The sequence below is a fragment of the Panthera onca genome, chromosome A3, assembly GCF_046562875.1.
Source record: "Panthera onca isolate mPanOnc1 chromosome A3, mPanOnc1 haplotype 2, whole genome shotgun sequence".
NCBI lineage: Eukaryota > Metazoa > Chordata > Mammalia > Carnivora > Felidae > Panthera > Panthera onca.
In genome coordinates, this window is record NC_138341.1 from 134,562,227 (window position 1) to 134,582,324 (window position 20,098).

At 49.4% G+C, this 20,098-nt stretch overlaps 1 protein-coding gene across 1 annotated transcript in view; it reads right to left on the reverse strand.

Annotated features, from left to right (window-relative positions):
- Positions 1-568: 568 nt before the first annotated feature.
- Positions 569-20,098, reverse strand: part of CTCFL (CCCTC-binding factor like) — a 30,641-nt gene continuing 11,111 nt past the window's right edge. Inside the window, exons 7-10 of the mRNA XM_060620973.3 lie at positions 18,441-18,601; positions 15,666-15,848; positions 7,327-7,450; positions 569-2,584 (exon numbers count right to left, since the gene is read on the reverse strand). Of these exons, the coding sequence (XP_060476956.2) occupies positions 2,430-2,584; positions 7,327-7,450; positions 15,666-15,848; positions 18,441-18,601 (623 nt within the window). The 3' untranslated portion in view covers positions 569-2,429. The remainder of the gene's footprint in view (positions 2,585-7,326; positions 7,451-15,665; positions 15,849-18,440; positions 18,602-20,098) is intronic.

Here is a 20,098-nt window from a genome sequence, read left to right on the forward strand (position 1 = left end):
CTCTCAGTCCCACACACAAGGGTATTTGCTCGTGCCTGGCTGACCTCACCGAGCATAGTAGCCTCGAGGTTCGTCCGTGTTGTAGCCTGTGTTAGAATTTCCTTCCTTTTTAAGGCAGAATGATATTCCACCGTATGGATGGAGCACATTTTATTGATCCATTCATCCACTGATGGACATTTAGCTTGTTTCCACCTTTGGGCTATCGTGAATGACGGCGCTGCGAACGTGGGCATACAAATATCTCTTTGAGACCCTGCTTTCAATTCTTTGCGGGTATATAACCAAGGTACTGGCTCATAGGGTGATTCTATTTTTTTTAGTGTTTATTTATTTTTATTCTGAGAGAGGTGTGATGCATGCGATATCCTGCAAATTACCTACAAAGGACGGCTGAAGAGTCGTTGGTGGGGTTTAGCTACGTATCGGTCTTGTGCTTTCAAACACGTTTCTTGTGTTCTTCTTAAAGAACAAAAAACTTAATTGTAGTAAAATACAGACAATAAGAATTCACTCTCGTAACCATTTTTTCACCACTTATTTTGAGAGAGAGAGCGTGCATGGGAAGGGCAGAGAGAGAGGCGGGGAGAGAGAGAATCCCGAGCAGCCTCCACGCTCTTAGCGCAGAGCCTGAGACGGGGCTTGATCCCGTGGACCCGTGAGATCGTGACCTGAGCCAAAACCAAGAGCCGGATGCTCAACCGACCGAACCCCCCGGGCGCCCCTGCGAATTCTGTTTTTCATTTGTTGAGGAACCTCCACGCTATTTTCCATAGTGGCTACAGCAGTTCACGTTCCCACCAAACAGCGCCCAAGGTTCCGGCTTCTCCACATCCACGTTTTTAAGAACCGCCATTCACGTAAAACAAAGAGAGCCATTTTGAGTCATTTCATTTTATTGAGTTATGCAAAACATCTTGAAACAACAGAGAGGAAGGAAGTGTTACAAGAGGTCAAATAGTCACAATGACGGCCTGCAAGAGACCATAGGGTTCAAGTCTTACTATGCGAACTCAACTACTGTGCTGCCATGAAAAGAATGCCCTTCCCGCCGGAAAGTGCTTCTACGTTCCCGGGATACCGGGCTCTGGGCTTCGGAGAGCAGACCAGCATCTTAAGAATTTGGATTCAGGTCACCGATGGGAGGCGTTGCTTCCACAACGTACCCATGTATCAAATCATCATGATGTACATTTTTAATATCTCCCAATTTTATCTGTCCATTCTATCTCAATCAAGCCAAGACACTGGAATTTGGGACCCGTATCAATGATGTTAAACTAAGGGAGGAAGTTCAGAGCAAAAGCAGCTGCTGAGCTAAGAAGAAAAGTATGAAAAATATATCACTATGAAGGTGGGTATTAGTTACTTTTAGGTACTAACGAGGCATTTCGCTTAATGCTTGGCGTTGGGAAAAGCCTCGTCAACTGGCGAAAGAGAAACGCTCCCCCGCCTGTCACGGGGCCTCACAGAGTATAAATTCTTTACAGGTACACATTTCATCACGTTTTCTTCTCTCTCTGCTAATTACTTAAAAAGTATAAACGAAGTAGTTTCAGCGAAACAAAAGAGAGACGAACTGACATGCCGGGCAGTGACAGTGAATGTCCAAAGGGAAAATTTCACACCCGCCAAAAACCATAATTTAGGAAGAATACAAGCTCTAAAACTGCACCTTGCTCGGTCACCAAACTAAAGTAATTAGGCATCACTCTCTAATCCAGAGGTTGCCATTTTCCACTCGGTTATTTTTAAAACATTAAGATCTCTCTTGTGGAATTGAGAACAAATTGAAGGTATTATGGTGCCTTTGAATTTTATGGAAAATTCATTTGTATTTTAAAAAACGATATCAAACGAGTTGTTTAGGTTTAAAAACTCATGTTAGGACTATAACGGTGAGGGGAGCCTGGGTGGCTCAGTCAGTTAAGCGTCCGACTTCAGCCCAGGTCATGATCTTACGGTTCGTGGGTTCGAGCTCTGTAGCTTTGGATTCTGTGTCTCCCTCTCTCTCTCTCGCTCTCAAAAATTATTTAAAACTTAAAAAAAAGAAATGTAATGGTGAAAGTACCCAGCTTTGGCTGTTTGCTGAAGCACGAAATAGTCTAAGTGCTGCAAATACAGTAACCATTACGGCCCCAAATCACGGCCCCTTCATTGCAGGCCACCTCGGCAGGATCAAGTGAATGAATTCATCGGTTTGAGGTTTTATCCTCCAATTCAAGATTTGGGCCTTTTATAAAACACTTGCAGTGCTTTTTGTGTTTAAATATCCAGTCCAAAAAAACAGGCAAATAATTCTGGGCACTAACCTCACACTTGGGAAAAACCGAGACCGTCCATCGTCATGAACTTGTTTCAAAGAACGTGCCGCAAAATTCGAACTTGTCGGAGAATGGACTGCTCCGAACGCGCACTGGGAAGCTCTGTCACTTGTCCATCATTTGGAGGATCATTTCACAGCTCATGTCTTCGTCCAGGCCCTTGTTTCCGACTGCGACGCCTCCGTAACAGACTGGAACCGTCTCTCCCGGGTACTGCTTCACGCTCACAGCAGAGACCTCCTTAGTGGCATCTTTTGGGGCTGGGGGGGGGGGCGGGGGGGAGGCAGAGTTTTGGCAAATTTAAAATAAAGTCCAAAAAATCAGTGCATCTACATTTTGGAAACAGTCCTTTGATTTGTAACATAGCAGCAAACGTTTTAGAAAATGATTCTTTCTCCCAAAAATAAATAAAAAAAAAAAAAAAAAAAAACAAAACGTTGAGAAAATGATTCTTTCCATTTATAAGATAGAACACGTAATCTGATGGGACCTATGGGCGTGAAGTCAGGGGTTTCTGAACCTCAGCCCTCTATGCTTTTAGGGCTGGACCAATTCTCCACTGGGGGCCTGTCCTGTGCGTTGTGGTGTTTTGGGGCACACCTGGCCTCTACCCTCTGGAGGCCAGAAGAACGCTCCTCCTCACTTGGGACAACCGGACACGTTTCCGGGCACTGCCATACGTCTGCTGGGAAGCAGAAGAGGCCCCGCTGACAGCCACTGCTGTAGGTTGAGGGCAGATCCTACAGACCCAGATGGTGGCTGAGCCCCTCACCTGTCTCGCCTCAGTGCCCGTGGAACGACACCACCGAAAGGAAGACAGCCAGCAGCTCTCAGGGCACTCGTCCTTACTGCCAGGGAACTCGGGCAGAGTCGGCTGGGTGCACCCTGTGAGCCGCGCCCAGATCCACAACCAGCCCGCCCACCCTCCCGAGGCTTATAGCCAGCCCAACCCTGGGCGCTTAAAAATAGAAATCGCTGTAAATCCGAGGATTTTCATCCCTCTCCCTATTTCCCAAATTACTTCCCAAGAACACCCACGGAGCGGCAAAGAGCCCACGCCTACCGAAGCTTTACCTCCTGTCGGTTCAAGGTCATTTGAAGATGTGTTTGCTTGTGGTTTTTTTGGGGGTGGGGTGGGGAGTGTGGGGAGAGCAAGAAGACGGAGTTCTTACAAACACAAAGGAACTGCCACTTGCAAAGACCTACCCTGAAGAGCCAGGTGGCCGACAGCTGACCTACCGGCCCAGCGGAGTAGACGCCAGACCATTATCTGGATAATACAGGTGTGAAACCTTTGATGTGCAAACAAAGTCGTAGTTTTTGCTAACATTAAGCTGGGTTACTCGTTTCAATTCACGCTTTGCTGGGGGTCCAACAGCTGACCATCCACAATATGAGGGGCGCCTGGGGGGCTCCGTCGGTTAAGCCTCCGACTTTGGCTCAGGTCCTGATCTCACGGCTCGTGAGTTTGAGCCCCGCGTTGGGCTCTGTGCTGACGGCTCGGAGCCTGGAACCTGCTTCGGATTCTGGGTCTCCCTCTCTCTCTGCCCCTCCCCCTGCTCGTGCTCTCTTTCTCTCTCTCAAAAATAAACATTAAAAAAAGTACAAAAAATGTTTTCATACGCGCCACGCGTCAAAGTAAACCCGGGAGGGCCTTCCTGTTTCCGTCCTTCTGGAAGGTGAGCGTGCCAGGCAGGCAGCATTCCCAGGTGCCCAGGTGACCTGCTCCAAGTGGTGCTCCTGTTCAAACACCAGCCCGAGCCCCAGCGGGAGGGGGCAGAGATGTGGACCCGCTTTTCACCCCTGTGACTTCACTCTTCGTTTATTTCCCGGCCAGTGTCCAGGAGGCTCGGGGTCAGCGCTGGCAGGGGCAGTCACCCAACCACGGGGGTCTGTGGCCAGCACGGAGGCTGTGACGCTCTAACTCTGCCCCACTGCAAACGGGTCACGGACCACGGGCGACATTTTCAAAAACCTTTAGTCCGTCCCCAATCATTTGATCTTCTAGGGAAGGCTTATTCGGATGAAATTTGGTCAAAGGTTTTTTAAGGACTTGGTTTACTAGATAATGAAAAGAAAATACTGCATTTAGGTATGAAGCGGGAGCCAGTGGGTGCCTAATTAACCGGGAAGTCATACTGTGTATGGATGCTTTAGGGTCCGTCCCAGCGGGAGCAAGGATCCCAGCAGCCTGGCCTCTGCATCTCTATACGGTGGTTGGAAGATCTGAGCTGGGTTTCACCTACTTGTCTTGTCCAGTAAAGGGCTGTGCTCATTTTTCGATCGTAAGTGGGAATGAATGAACCCTGCTCACGCCAGGCCTGGTGTGGACCCGAGGGCTAGACCCACCTTGGAGGGGAGCTCAGTCCAGGTGGGAGCGGGCACTAAAGAAGCAGATAAATGTGATGCTGAGCACCAGGTGGGGGTGTGCAAAGCAGAGGCCCGGGCCCGGGGTGTACGTGAGGCGGGACGACCTGGTCAAGGGTCAGAGCTGAGATCTTGGGGGTCCGTGGACGAGTTACCAGGAATGCCGGGCAAAGGAGAGGGTGAGTCTGGCCTGGCTGGGGTGGGGGGACCTGTATGGGTGGCTGCCTGGGAGGGCGGGGAGCGGCTGGTCACACTCAAGGCCCCATCTTCAGAGCGCTGGTGCACAGAGAAGGGGTTCAGGTGGTGGGCAGCGAGGCCGGGGGACAGGTCCCGGACCTGGGGAGACAGGTGGACCGGGTCCACGGCAGCGGGGAAGGCGGCTGCCTGCGTGCCCTGCCTTCCGACACTAGCGTGGATCAGGGCTGCAGGAGAGAACGAGGCTGAGGGTGGGGGTGGGGGCAGCGGTGGGGTGTCAAGACTTCAGTTTTAGACGAACTGGGTTTGAGACAGCAGAGGGGAGACGCTCACGAGGCAGCGGGACATTCGCTCCCAGCCTCTGGAGGCTACGTGGGGGCTGCAGTCCCAGACCACCAGTGACCTGCCACGGGAGAGGGTGAGAGTCATGTATGCAGGTGCGGACGTGATACGGAGGTGGACCGAAGGCGAGAAAAACCGTGGGGAGGAGAAGAGGAGAAGGCGAGGTGGCTGGAGAAGCCAGAGAAAATTCCAGAAGGATGGATGCCTGTTGAGCAAGCAAGAGGCGAGAGGGTCAAGAGGGGGACCAGTCGGTGGCCCTATGGCTGCAGCAGGGAGAGGGCAGCGGGACGTGGTCACAGGGAGCCCCTGGTGACCCCAGTGGTGTGCTGGGGCCGGAGCCAGATGGAGGGACCCGGGAGGGGCAGGGGCGAGTCTGTGGTGAACGTGATGGGAGTTCTGTGGACCAGGAGGGGTGGGCGTCGTGCGGGGGTTCGTTTCTCCTTAGGCCTCTCGCGTGTGTTCCAGGCTGGCAGGCAGGCAGGAGGAGCTTCTCCAGCAGGAGAGGGAGGGGAAGTGTGGAGTCGGGAGCGGGGACAGGGTCACCGTGGGGCCTCACACCTGGGACAGGAGGGGCGGTGGCGCTCCTCGGGGAAACCACGGAAGGTGGTATTCATGACACCGTCAGTTTTATATCCATGCTGTGACCGTCACTTCCCTTCTGGGTCACTCCCCAAGCACCGCGGGCTGACCTGCCCCTGCTGCTGGAGAAGCCAGGGGCTGGTGGAGGAGGGCTGGAGCTCCGGCCCCCGTTAGGAAGACTCAGGAACACTGAGGAAGGCCTGAGCAGGTTGTAGAGCCCAGGTCAGGAGAACTCCAGCCCGGCTGTCCACGTTCCAAGCACGATGCGTAACTGTTTAGTACAAGTATATCTCAAACAGCGCATGGGATATACTCACGCTAAACACGTATTCACCGTTTACCCGAAATTCAAATTCGGCCGGGCCATTCCCTTATTGTACCAGGTGACTCTGAGGTAGGGAAAGGGCTGACTGCCATCCGTGGGAACATTCGCTGCTCGAGGATTGGGGCTGGGATCAAAATATAGGGGATTTTAGAAGAAGGAGGCCACAGAAACATTTTCCGTTTGTTTTTGCGGGAAGGTCGTGTGGTCTCAGTCTAGGATCTCTCCAGTTCTAGGATCCTCATGAAAGGAATAGAGGACGTAAACGGAACGCCTGCACAGAGAGCTAGGTCTGTCCCCTCGTGGAGCAGAACATCTTAGAGGGCAGGCTGGACTCAGGCCCATTTTGCTCTAACCTGGGAACCCACGTCGGCTCCCGGAGGCCAGACGATAAAGACCGTGATGCCCAGAGCGACCCCCCAAAGAGATACGTCCACATCCTAACCCCTGAAAGCTGTGAATGTAACCTTATGTCTTTGAAGATACGATGAAGTTAAGGGTCTCAAGAACAGATCATCCTGGCTTTCAGACAGGCTCTACATCCGGTGACAAGTGTCCTTAGAAAGACGACGAGAGACAGAAGAGGGAGGAAAGCCGTGCAAAGACACAGGCAGAGACTGGAGGGATGTGGCCACGGGCCGAGAGACCCCGGGAGCCACCAGAAGCTGGGAGAGGCAGGAGGGCATCGCTCCAGAACCTTCAGGAGGAAGACAACCTTTTCTGACACCTTGAGTTGGGACTTCCGGGCCCAGAGCTAGGAGACAGTGAGCCTGCGATGCTCTGAGACACTCAGTGCGTGGCCATTTGCTGTAGCAGCCCCAGGACACCCACATGGCGCCCCAGAAGTTCCGCCAGGCAGAGGTGACAGGCCACCGGCTTTCAGAGGAGGGCGGCCTTCAGCCTCGCTAGACTGTCTGCCAGGAACCCCGGTGACGAGAGCCGTGGATGCCTCCTGGGGCTCTCTGCACCTGCACGAGTAATCGCTTCCACTTTGCCAATGACCCAGAGGGGGCAAACTGAAGTTCAACACCTGCCCGAGGTGGCAGGGAGCGGCAACAGGGCTGGGCCCAGGACCTTTCGGGGACAGGCACTTAGGGCTTCTGGGTGAATCCCCTGCACGGGACCACTCAGCACCCGGGAAGCGATAACAAGGAGATCACTCTCAAATTAAAACCCAGTTTGTTTAAAATGAGTTACCGTCTTCCTTTCCTGCCTCTTTCAGGACGGCCAGCTTTCTCCTCTTCACTCTTCTCACTTTGCCCGAGGCGGCCGGCTTTCCCTGGCCCGCGTCACACTTCGCGGAATGTCTCTGCATATTATTCTGTCGGCGAGATGATACAGAGCACATGGGAGTCAGCATCACCGACGGAATGTCATTTCAAATTCCACGGTTAGAGACCCGGGTACGGAAAAATGGGGCAACATGTACCTGGTATATTCTTGCACAATAAAAGGTGGCTTTTAGGGGCCCCTGGGCGGCTCAGTCAGTTGAGCGTCCGACTTCGTCTCAGGTCAGGATCTCACAGTTCCTGAGTTCGAGCCCCGTGTCGGGCTCTGTGCTGACAGCTCCGAGCCTGGAGCCCGCTTCGGAGTCTGCGTCTCCCTCTCTCTCTGCCCCTCCCCTGCTCACGCTCTCTCTCTCAAAAATAAATAAGCATTAAAAAAATTTTTTTTAAATAAAATAAAAGGGGACCCCTCTGTTGTGTTTAGGTCTAGCCAAATTTTTTTTTATCATAGAGGCCAATGAGAAGACAAAATCTGTTCTTCTAGAATGTGTCCCCTGTCCAAAGTGAGGTTTGATGTGGAGCCAGAAATTCAATAGATTGTCAATTTTCAGAAAATATGTAACATTCCACGTATATTTTACTGGCCTGCCAGCTCCTCTCCTGATCTACCATGCATGGGGTTATTTTTTTAATGTTTGTTTATTTTGAAAGAGGAGGGAGTGCCCAAGTAGGGGAGGAGCAGAGAGAGAGAGAGAGAGAGAGAGAATCCCAATGTGTGCTCTGAGCACACAGCCTGACTTGGGGTTCGATCTCACAAACTGTGAGGTCACGACCTGAGCCGAAATCGAGAGTCGAACACTTAACCGACGGAGTCACATGGTCACTTGCCCCCACAAGGGGTAACTGAATGTATATATAACACTCAGAACTAAAAGGGAAGTCAGAGATTTCTCGGTCAAGACTATTCACCAATGTATTCTTACATGCGAACACTTAGGATGCTTTAAATTAAGCTAGAAATTTTTCGTTTGGAAAGTTCATATGCTAAAGTAAGAGACTGCTGACATGCCATTCAATTTGCTGATTATATAAAACCTTCCCCCTAATTTCCACTGCAGCTTCAGTGGGTGCCCTACTGGACCGTCCTGGTTTATGGGCAGAAGGGGAAGGATTCACGTGTAAGGAGAAGGGGGATGTTACAGGTCATTTAAACTGGTTCCATTGCAGGTGGGAGAACAATGACCCAAGGGTTCAATCCAGCTGGCCAACTGGATTTTGTAAAGCAAGTTTTCTGGAAGACTGCCGTGTCTATTCATTCATGAATCGTCTGTCTATAGCTGTTTTGGGGGCTCCAACAGACTTGAGCAGTTGGGCCAGAAAATGGTCTGCGAAGCTGAAAATATTACTCCCGGCTCCATACAGAAGAACGCTGTCCAGTCCCTGGGTTTATATGATGACTGTGCACAAACTAAGCCTTCGGGGGCCACAGATTCGAGACTATGACGACAACAATGGCCCCTTCCCCAGCCAAGCACACACATACACGTGCACACACATATAGGTACACACACACACCATCTTCCTCCAAATTCACGAGGCTCCTGGCTAACGACTCAGGGCGTCGGTTTTGGATTAATAAGCAAAAACACGTCTAGCCTTTAAACAGTAAATGGGCTAAGATTTTAAGTAGACCGATATGACATTTAGATCAGTTGCGACTCAGAGGGCAGAGCGATAGGACAGACATGGGTCAGAGGAATGTTTCTCAAGAGAGGAGGGAGCGAGCATTCGGAATCCAGGGCACGGGTCCTTTACTGGGGAGGCAGGGGGCCTTGCCCTATGGCATTCAGGCACGGAGATACACTTGACTGTTGCGTGTTAAAGAATGGAAGTTTGCGAGTGATTTACTTTCTAGAAATTAAATTGGATTCAAATACCCCGAGAGGCACTTATTTACTTTTAAAGACTTCGTATTTTAAAGCAGATTTAGGTTCATGGCGCGTCTGGGAGGGAGGTCAGAGATTTCCCTTATACCCCTGCCCCCACTGGCACAGCCTCCCCCCCATTATCAGCACCCCCACCAGAACCGGGGGTACATTTGTTACAACTGATGAACTTCCTTGGACACGTCATAATCGCCCAAAGTCCACGGTTTACACGAGGGTTCCTTCTTGGTGTTGTTCATTCTGTGCATTTGGACAGACGTACAATGGCAAGTACCTACTGTTCTGGTATCACACAGGTTGGTTTCACTGTCCTAAAAAACCCTCCGTGCTCCATCTGTTCATCCCTGCTCCCCAACCCCTGGAAACCACGATCTTTTTACGGTCTCCACAGTTGTGCTTTTTCCAGAACGTCGCATCATTGGAATCATAGCGCATACCCTTTCCAGATTGGCTTCGTTCACTTAGTGATACGCGCTTAAGGTTCCTCCCTGTCTTCGCGGCTGCGTGGCTTGATGGCTCATTTCTTCTCAGCCCTGGATAACACTCCATCGTCTGGATGGACCACAGTTCACGTATCCATCACCTACCGGAAGGCGTCTTGGCTGCTTCCGACTTTTGCCAGTTAGGAATAAAGCTGCTACGAACACCCATGTGTGGGTTTTTGCGTGGATTTACGTTTTCTACTCCTTCGGGTGAACAGGAGTGTGAGTGCTGGACCGTATGGTAAGACTACGTTTGGTTTTGTAAGAAACCATCAAACTCTTCCCAAGAGGCCGTGCCACGTCGCATTCCCACCAGCAACGAATGAGAGCTTGTGCTGTTCACATCCTCGCCGACATCTGGGGTCGTCAGGGTTCCTGATTTGGGCCGTTTTGATAGGTACGTGGTGGGGTCTCGTTCTAACTACATTTCCCTGATGACGTACGACGAGGAGCATCTTTTCACGGGCTTATCTGCCACCGGTGCGTCTTCTCGGGTGAGGGGTCTGTACGTAACAACGTCCTCGGCCCATTTGTTAACCGGGGTGTCTGTTTCCTTAGGATTTTAAGTTTTAAGAGCTCTTTGTGTATTCTGGACGACAGTCCTTCATCAGAGGTGACTTTGGCATATATCTTCTCCCTGTCTGTGGCGTGTCTTCTCCAATCAGAAATTGTTCAGTTTATTTTTAATTTTTTTAACTTTTTTTATTACTGAGAGACAGAGAGAGACAGAGCATGAGTGGAGCAGAGAGAGGAGGAGACACAGGATCCGAAGCAGGCTCCAGGTTCCGAGCTGTCAGCACAGAGCCCGACGCGGGGCTCGAACTCACAAACCGCAAGATCATGACCCAAGGCGAACTCGGACGCCCAACCGACTGAGCCACCCAGGTGCCCCAGAAATTGTTCATTTTAGTGAAGGCCAGCTCATCCATGATTTCTGTCATGGAGGGTGCCTTTGGTATTGTCTGTGAAAAGTCGCTACCACATCCAGGGTCATCTAGATTTTCTCTTATGTTACCCTCAGGAGTTTTATAGTCTTGCATTTTACATTTAGGTCTGTGACCCATTTTTTTAAACGTTTATTTATTTTGAGGTGGGGGAGAGACAGAATCCCAAGCAGGCTCCATGGTGACGGTACAGAGCACGACACAGGGCTCGAACTCACAAACCGTGAGATCATGACTTGAGCTGAAGCCAAGAATCAGATGCTTAACTGACTGAGCCGCCCTGGCGCCCTGGTCTGTAACCATTTTGAAATAATTTTTGCGAAAGGCATAAGGTTTCGGTCTAGGTTTTTTTTTTCCATGTGGATTCAAGTTCCTCTAGTACGTTGGCTGAAAAGGTGGTATTTTCTCCATCGCATCACCTTTGCTCCTTTGTCAGAGATCGGCAGACTGTGTTCACGGGGTCTGTCTGGGCTCTCTGCTCCATCCATGTGTCTGTTCTTTCACTAACACACCCTGCTGTGATTACTCTAGCTTTATTATTATTATTTTTTTATTTTTTTAACTTCTGTTCATCTTTGAGAGATAGAGAGAGACAGAGCATGAGCAGGGAAGGGGCAGAGAGAGGGAGACACAGAATGCAAAGCAGGCTCCAAGCTCGGAGCTGTCAGTACAGAGCCCGATGCGGGGCTCGAACTCACGAACCACGAGATCATGACCTGAGCCGAAGTTGGATGCTCAACCGACTGAGCCACCCAGGTGCCCCATTACTCTAGCTTTATAGCGAGTCTTGAAGGCGGGCAGAGTCCTTCAACTTCGTTCTCTAGCTTCAATATCATGTTGGCTGTTCTGGGTTTTCTGCCTCTCCACCTCAGCTCTAAAATCGTCGTCATTACTGATAAAATAATGTGCTGAGATCCGGATAGGAATTGCATTGAATCTATAGATCAAGTTGTGAAGAAATGACATCTTGACATTATTGTTTTCTTATCCATGAACATGGACTACTTCTCCCTTTATTCAGATTTTCCTCGATTTCATTCATCAGAGCGCTTTTCATTTCCCTTAGAGCATTTCTTCTTGGTTCTTTCGTGGGATTTCCACCTCTGCTCACGTTGTTCGTCTGTTCTTGCAAACTGTCTACTTTTTCTGTCCTCGCCCCCAGCATGTTAATCAGGGTTGTTTTCAATTCCTGGTCTGACGATGCTAACATCCCTGCCGTGCCTGGTTTTGCCGTTCTGTCTCTCCAAATTGTGATTTTTGCCTTTCGGTATGCCTTGTAACATTTTCCTGATACCTGGACGTGATGTCCCGGGTGGAAGGAACTGCCTTAAATTGCGCTTCAGTAGTGTGGGGGTGAGGCAGGTGTCTGTAGCCTGTGACAGGGTCTCAGTATTTCAGGGAGCCATGCCTCTGGGCTGTGACCCTCACAGTGTTTCTCAGTTTTATTCTCCACCTCAGGTGGGACGGGATGGCTCTTGGGGCTGGAGTTGGGGGTTTCCCTTCCGCCAGGTCTGTTAGGCTCTGATGATACCCCAGCAGGTTAGGCTGCACTTAACTGGTTTCCCTGGAGGGAGACCTTGTGAAGGAGAACAGAGTGGTCTGGGGTATTTCGGAACGGTTGCTCCCTGCTCCCCTGCTGGAAGGAAGCAGAAGGGGATTCCTTTTCAGACATTCAGTGTGGGAATCTGGTCGAACTCGTGGTGGTAAAATGTGCAGCGTCGCGGGGGCCTCTAGGACTGGATCTGTAGCTTTTAATCTCCTACGCATCCACCTGAGTCCCCAGAGCAAGTCCCCAGTCACCGTTCCAGTTCCCCGCCACCCCCCGCCCCTGCCCCCGGTGCTGGTTCCCGTGGAGGCTGCTGCTGGGGAGTCTCTGGTCTGTGTTCACCCGTCTCCAACCCTGAGGCAGAGATTTGTCCTGTGCCCTCCCCTCCCCTGCAGATCCCGGAAGAGTTGATTTTTCAAACTATTCGGGTTTTTACTTCTTGGGACAAAGCGGCAACTTCCAAGTGGAACCATCAATGGGAAATTTTTATTTTTTAAACATCTTTCCTGAGATACAATTCATATATCAATTCATCCATTTGAATTGTGTAACGCAGAGGAGCCTGGGTGGCTCAGTCGGTTGAGCGTTCAACTCTTGGGTTTGGCTCGGGTCATGACCTCATGGTTCATGGGACTGAGCCCCATGTCGGGCTCTGCGCTGACAGCACGGAGCCTGCTTGGGACTCTCTCTCTCTCTCTCTCTCTGCCCCTCCCCTGCTCATGCATGCTCTCTTTTTCAAAATATAGAAACAAAACTTAAAAAATAATAAATGGTATAGTTCAGCAGTTTTTAGTTTATTCTTAGAGTTGTAAAGCCATCCCCACAATCAATTTTAGAACATTTCAAAAAGAAACCCTGTACTCTCAGGAGTCACTCTCTGTGCTCCCCACCCCCTGAGATCTCTGGCCACCACTCAGCTACTTTCTGTCTCCATGAATTTGCCTATTCTGGACATTTCATAGACATGGAATCCTCTAATACGTGATCTTCTGGGTCTGGCTTTTTTCAAGGCTCACCCATGTTGCAGCACGATATATCTGTACATCACTCCTTTTAATGGCTGAGGAATATTCCATCGTGTGGTTATAAAACATTTTATCTGTTCACCACTTGATGTCCATTCGGGTAGTTTCCGCTTTCGGGGGCTGCCATGAATATTTGTGTACGAGTTTTTGTGCGGTCCTGTGTTTTCAGTTCTTTTGAGTATATGCCTTGGGTGAAGTATGTTTTAACTGTTTGGAACACTGCCAGACTACCTTCCAAGGTGGCTTCGCCATTTTCTTTTCTTAACATTTATTTCTTTTTGACAGAGAGAGACAGAGAGACAGAGCATGAGTGGGGGAGGGGCAGAGCAAGAGAGGGACACAGAATCCAAAGCAGGCTCCAGGCTCTGAGCGGTCACCACGGAGCCCGACACGGGGCTCGAACTCACGGACCGCGAGATCGTGACCTGAGCCGAAGTCAGACGCTCCACCCACTGAGGCCCCCAGGGGCCCCAACGGCCTCACCTACTTCAAATCCCACCAGCAACGGAGGAGGGCTGCAATTCTTACCATATTTCAAGCTTTTTTTGTTATTATTATATTTGTTACGGTGATCAGTGATCAGCTATCACAATTTGCCGAAAGCTCTGGTGGTTAGCATTTGTTAGCAGTCAAGTATTTTTAAATTACAATATATGCTTTTTTTAAGGCATGTTGTTATTGGACACTTAATGGACTACAGCACAGCATAATCGTAGCTTTCGTATGCCCCGGGAAACCAAACCATTCTTTTGACTCACTTTATTGTGACGTTTGCTTTACTGCAATATCTCAATATCTCAATCTGCAGTATCTCCGAGGGATGTCTGTATTCTAGATCCAACTCCCCGTGCCCTCTCTTGAATGCAAGAAAAGCTTTCAAGACTTCTGACTGTTTGCTCTGAGGAATTCTATGAGGCCGACTCAACCCCTTCTCTGTTTTCTTATTCTTCCCACCAAAAGGCAGGATCTTTCCAATGTTGACTCTTGACAATGCTAAGTCTGTATGAATGCTGTTTTCGGACTACTGTCACAACTTGTATTTGAAATTTTGAACTACGAGTATTAACACTCTGGAATTACCCCACTACACTACCCAGAAAAACACAAAGAGAAAAGATATAAAGCTTTCCCCATAAAAACAGTCAACTTCAGATAATTCAGAACTTTTATGAAGGGAGCCTGGAGCATATACACTGTCTAGAGATCTGGCTCATCATCTGTGGTATTTTTTTCAACGTCCACGAATTCTCTGACACTCTTTCTTTCAAAGGGAACTTCATCCCCCACCTCTCGGGTGTGGGCTGGACCTAGTGATTTGCTTCTTTTTTTAAAGTTTTTAATGTTTATTTCTTTATTTTGAGAGAAAGAGAGAGATCGAGAGCGTGCACAAGCTGGGGAGGGGCAGAAAAGAGAGAGAGAAAATCCCAACCAGACTCCACACCATCAGTGCAGAGCCCGCTGCGGGGCTCGAACTCCCGAACTGCAAACCACGAGATCGTGACCTGAGCCAGTCGGTCGCTTAACCGACTGAGACACCAGGGCACCCCTAGTGATCCGTCTCTTATGAACAGAGGTAATGGGTCACTTTAAAAAGTAGGTGACAAGAGTCACAGTGGCCTCCCCCTTGCTCTCTCTCGCTTACTCTGGGTCATGAGACACCTTGAGCAGCCCAACGGAATGGTCCACGTGGTGAGGAACTGAAGACCCTTGCCCACAGCCACGGGAGGGCGCCATCTTGGGAGTGGACCTCCTGATGACATCCTGACCGTAACCTCCTGAGAGACGATGAAGCAGACCCACCCAGCCGAGCCCCTCCCAAATTCCTGACCCACTGAAAGTGTGAGGAAATAAATGTTGTTTTAAACCACTAAGTTTCGAAACGATTTGTCATATGGCAACAGATCACTCACACAGCACCTAAAGAGAATAACGTCGAAGAGTAAACGCATTTCTTAGCAGAGTACCAACAATACTATTTGAAGAACATCTCTGAGACATTTCGAAAATTGCATTCTCTCTGGGAAACAGCCTAAATCTAATTCACAGGAACAATGTTAAAATGTTACATTTAAGAGCAGTGGTTCTTGCGGACTCCAGGGAGTATGAGAATTCTCTAAAACCATTTGCAAGGTTTTGTTTGTAGAGCCGTCTTTTTTCATGGAAAGGGGAGACCACACTTTCATACGATTTGCAAGAGCTTTGTGACTCCAAAAAAACGAATAACCACTTCCCCAAGGCCAGGCAGATGCCGTCTTAAGCCCTGGCAAGTTTCTATAATTGGGTTTAAACTCCCTGAGTGTGTCAGAGCCTGTGAAACAGAGGAATCTTTGCAAGAAGTAAGGTTTACTGTGAGTTAAGTGAGCTTACCCAGCGGGAGAAGCTTTTGCTACACTTGGGGCATTGGTAAACAGTCGGGATGAAGTCTGCATCATGGTATTTCCTGAAGTGCACATTTAGAAGTTGCTTCTGTCGGAAACATTTATTGCACGAGACGCAGGTAAATGGTTTCTCTCCGGTGTGGGTACGTATGTGAACGGTCATATGGCGTTCCTAGGAGAGAAGGAGAGGGAAATGAGAGGTTTAATATTTACAGGGATTTTGTTTTTAGTCCTTGACGTTATTTCTTATACACCTTTTTCCCTCCCTAAGGATGAACGCGTGATTACGAAAAATGATGGCACACACAATGTCAATGCGGTTAGTGATGCGGGCAGCACGGTCTGGCTATCTAGGAGACAAACTTGTCCACCATCAGGCCACTGATGAGGGCCTCGCGGGTCCCACAGCCCCTCAGGGAATGTGGTAGACCATTCCTTCGGGAGGGAAACGATAATCATTTGTCCCTCCAAGAGGCCTCATGGACTAGCAGCCCTTCTTCTAGAACTATCTGCAATGACCCGAGTTTACAAAGGGCAGAAGGAACCTGCAAACTTAAAATCTAACATCAGAGTTTCAATTCCATGGCTATTTGGCATTGGAAGTACATTACGCCTCTTAACTTCCTGATAAATATCAGGACAAACCTTAATATCCATTTAAAAGCATAAAGCTGATAATAACTGTCCTTAGCAAAGAAATAATTAGGAATTTTAACTAAGATTGACACAAGTAAATAACCTGGAGAAGCAGGGGCACCTGGATGGCTCAGTCGGTTAAGCATCTGACTCTTGGTTTCCGCTCAGGTCATGATGACACCGTTCGTGAGTTCAAGCCCCGTGTCAGGCTCTGCACTTAGTGTGGAGCCTGCTTGGGATTCTCTCTCTCCCTCTCTCTCTGCCCCTCCCCTGTTCTCTCTCTTTCTCTCTCTCTCTCTCAAATAAATGAGCTTTAAAAAATTTTGGAGAAGCATGACAAAAATATGTATAAAGTCAAGCGAAAGTACCCATTTTATTTGTTTTATTTAAAATGCTATGACCATGCAGAGGAAACACACACCCACTTCTATGTTACTGTTCATAACCAAACTATATTTCTACAAGGTTTTCTCTTGGGGGTGCTCTCTTCCCACCCGTCTTGACTCCACCCCCCTTCCAGGACAGTGTGGCCCTGGTGGGACCTTGACTTTCAACATGGGACTGAGCGCTGCTGTCCTGGGAGGGAGGGTGAGAGGAAAGACGTGTGGGGAAGAGGGTCCATTACATGAAAATCCATTGATCTTATACTTTGAGTGAATTTTCTATCTACGCATGATTTTCTAAAATAACAGACTGGTCATTTGGAAAAGTATCAGTTTACCGAGTTATGGAGGGCTTCTAAACGTTGTCACACTTCACTCCACTACATAAAAAAATGCTTTCTTAAAATCACTCCCATCTGATTAGAGAAGTCTTCAAGTGTCAGAAAGCTTGTCAAGCTCATGGTGGTGGATGTACAGATTTCTAATTGTAATTTCCTCCCGACAGATGAGATTGTATCTCTGGCAACCACATTTTCCTTGAAGTGACGGACTCACTTCATTTACTTTTTTTTTTTTTTTTAATGTTTATTTATTTTTGACAGAGAGACAGAGAGAGAGACAGAGCGTGCGCATATGAGCGGGGGAGGGGCAGGGAGAGAGGGAGACAACAGAATCCGAAGCAGGCTCCAGGCTCTGAGCTGTCAGCACAGAGCCTGACGTGGGGCTCGAACTCACAGACCGTGAGATCATGACCTGAGCCGAAGTCGGACGCTCCACCGACTGAGCCACCCAGGCGCCCCTCACTTCATTTACTTTCAAGAAAAAGGCACTGCATGTTGCCAAATGTCCGATGACTGAAGCAGGAGAGTTTGCCTATCCCTTGTTCTCCCAAGTGAAAACAGCAGTTCACGAAAAAAGTGGCTAGTTGGGCTGGCAACTCACACAATGCCACAGGTGATTCCCTGCAGACAGGTGCTGTGCTTTGGAAGACAGCACAGGGGCTCTGTTATTCAAAGATGAGTAACTAGGGGCACCTGGGTGGCTCAGTCAGTTAAGCATCCAACTTCGGCTCAGGTCATGATCTCAGGTTCATGAGTTCGAGCCCCGTGTTGGGCTCTGTGCTGACAGCTGGGAGCCTGGAGCCTGCTTTGGATTCTGTGTCTCCCTCTCTCTCTGCCCCCACCCACTCACACTCTCTCTCTCTCCCTCAAAAATAAATAAACATCAAAAAAAGAAAAAAAAAGATGAGTATCCTGGGTCAAGCCTGAATGAAGTTGAGAACTGTTACTCTCTATCAAGGACATTCTTAAGTAAAACCACCCTTCACTTTTGCGGCTGTGCATGAAGGTGAAGAACACAGCAGACGCCAGACCAGCCTGGGGTGACTGCTCTGCTTGTTCTCAGTCACCTCTGCTGCTGTGGCGCCTTCACGGCCGATGTCAACACGGTGAAAAGGGCAAATAATGTATCGGCGTGAATCAGTCATCTAATGACAAGAACTTTGATCTTACGGCCCCGACTGGCCGCAGGGACCTCCAGGGGCCTGTAAACCACACTTTGACGAAGTGCTGCTTTCAAGTATTGGCTCACGGCTGCTTTCGGGTTATTCTGAACCGTCTCTTTCACCAAAGCATGATCTTTTTTTTTTTTTCCACGATTTTCAAAGCGATGGGGAACCCCAACCCTCCCTCCCTCCATACGCCACTGCCTCCCACCGCCTCCCCAAACTGGCTGAAACCGAGTACCTGCTTGCAGGCATAAGAGCAGTATTGACACTTGAATCTTTTCTCGTTTTTATGGGTCTTCTGGTGCTGAACGAGGGCATAGCGTTCGTGGAAGACCGCGGTACAGTAACGGCACTTCATTTCCATGGCTTTGTAGGTATGCAGGTTGCGCAAATGGACACCTAGAACAGTCACAGAACGTCACACGGCAGAACGGTGTTCGGTCAGCTACTCTCCCCTCCCCTCTGAGTCAGGGCTTCTAGACCTCAGCGCTATGGAGCTGGTTTCTTCCTGGTGGGGTGGGCGGGGCGGGGGGGGGGGAGGGCGGGCGTGTCCTGGGCACTGAGAATATTTAGATTCCAGTAAGATTCCTTTCCTCCCCAGCTGTGACAACCAAAATGCCTCCAGATACTGCCAAGTGTCTCTCAGGGAACGAAGTCGTTCCCTGCTGGGTGCTGTGCAGCACTGCTCAGAAGGAACCACAGGCTGCCAAGCCCAGGAATTACTCTTTTGACGTGGATTTCAATGTCACTTAAGGCACTGCACGTCCCACCTATTGTGTTCATTTAACAAAGCGCCTTGAGAACCTTATCAGCGAGGCGTGGGCAGGTTTTTAGGATAACCTTACGGTGGTTTTACATGACAAAGACACGACCTCTGGATTTTAACTGAAAAACAAAAAAAAAGGTCCAAGTGTCGTGTTAAGAGTCAATGCCCTGTTTTTTCCTCTGTCCTAACGCATGCAGGACTCGCGGTAAGGTCTGATTGGACACGCTCTGGAATAATTTCTGCTGAATGGAGTCTGAAGCACGGTGGTTTGTGATCCTTTGTGTAAGAGGCCAAGCAAAAAGGGACAGCTGGCGGAGGTACACCCTAGTCGTGCTGTCTCAGGCATGTAAGAGTCTGATTTCTCCCACGGCGGCAGGAAGGGAGACTTCACTCGCTCACAAAGCATCTTACAGGGGTACATGGGGAGGGTCACCTGCTGAAAGGAGATGTAACCTACATCACTCCGTCGAGCTGTCAGAGACTTGTTTCCTTTCTCGGCAATAGGCTTGTGACCCTCGTGCCCTACAAAGTTCCACTGGGCTGTGTTTTGTGGCATGCCGGTAACTCCAGTAACGTTGACAGAATGTTCTAGATTTTTAAAAGTTAAAGCTTCATGGGGCACCTGGGCGGCTCAGTCGGTTGAGCGTCCGACTTCAGCTCAGGTCATGATCTCGCGGTTCGTGGGTTCAAGCCCCGCATCGGGCTCTGTGCTGACAGCTCAGAGCCTGGAACCTGCTTCGGATTCTGTCTCTCTGTCCCCCCCGTGCTTTCTCTATCTCAAAAATTAATAAAATGTAAAAAAAACTTCAAAAAAAAATTTTAAAGCTTCATTACACACCCTCACCCTTTCAGAAATGTTTTCCAAACGATGCACCTCGTCTCCAGGGTTTTCTCCGGGCAAACCGGCGACTTGTACGTCTGCTAACATGTTTTGAGCATCACAGCGTTACGTACTTTGGAAAGAGAAGTAAGTTCACGGAAAATGGGAAGCCCAGGGACCCCGAGACAAAGCAGGGGTGCTCATTCGCTGACGGCTGTGCCCACCACGACCCCACTGCTGAATACGCCTGGTTTTCCCTGCGGGCAGGGTAAAACCCCGAGTCCTAACCCTGGCATTCGGAGTCGCTCAC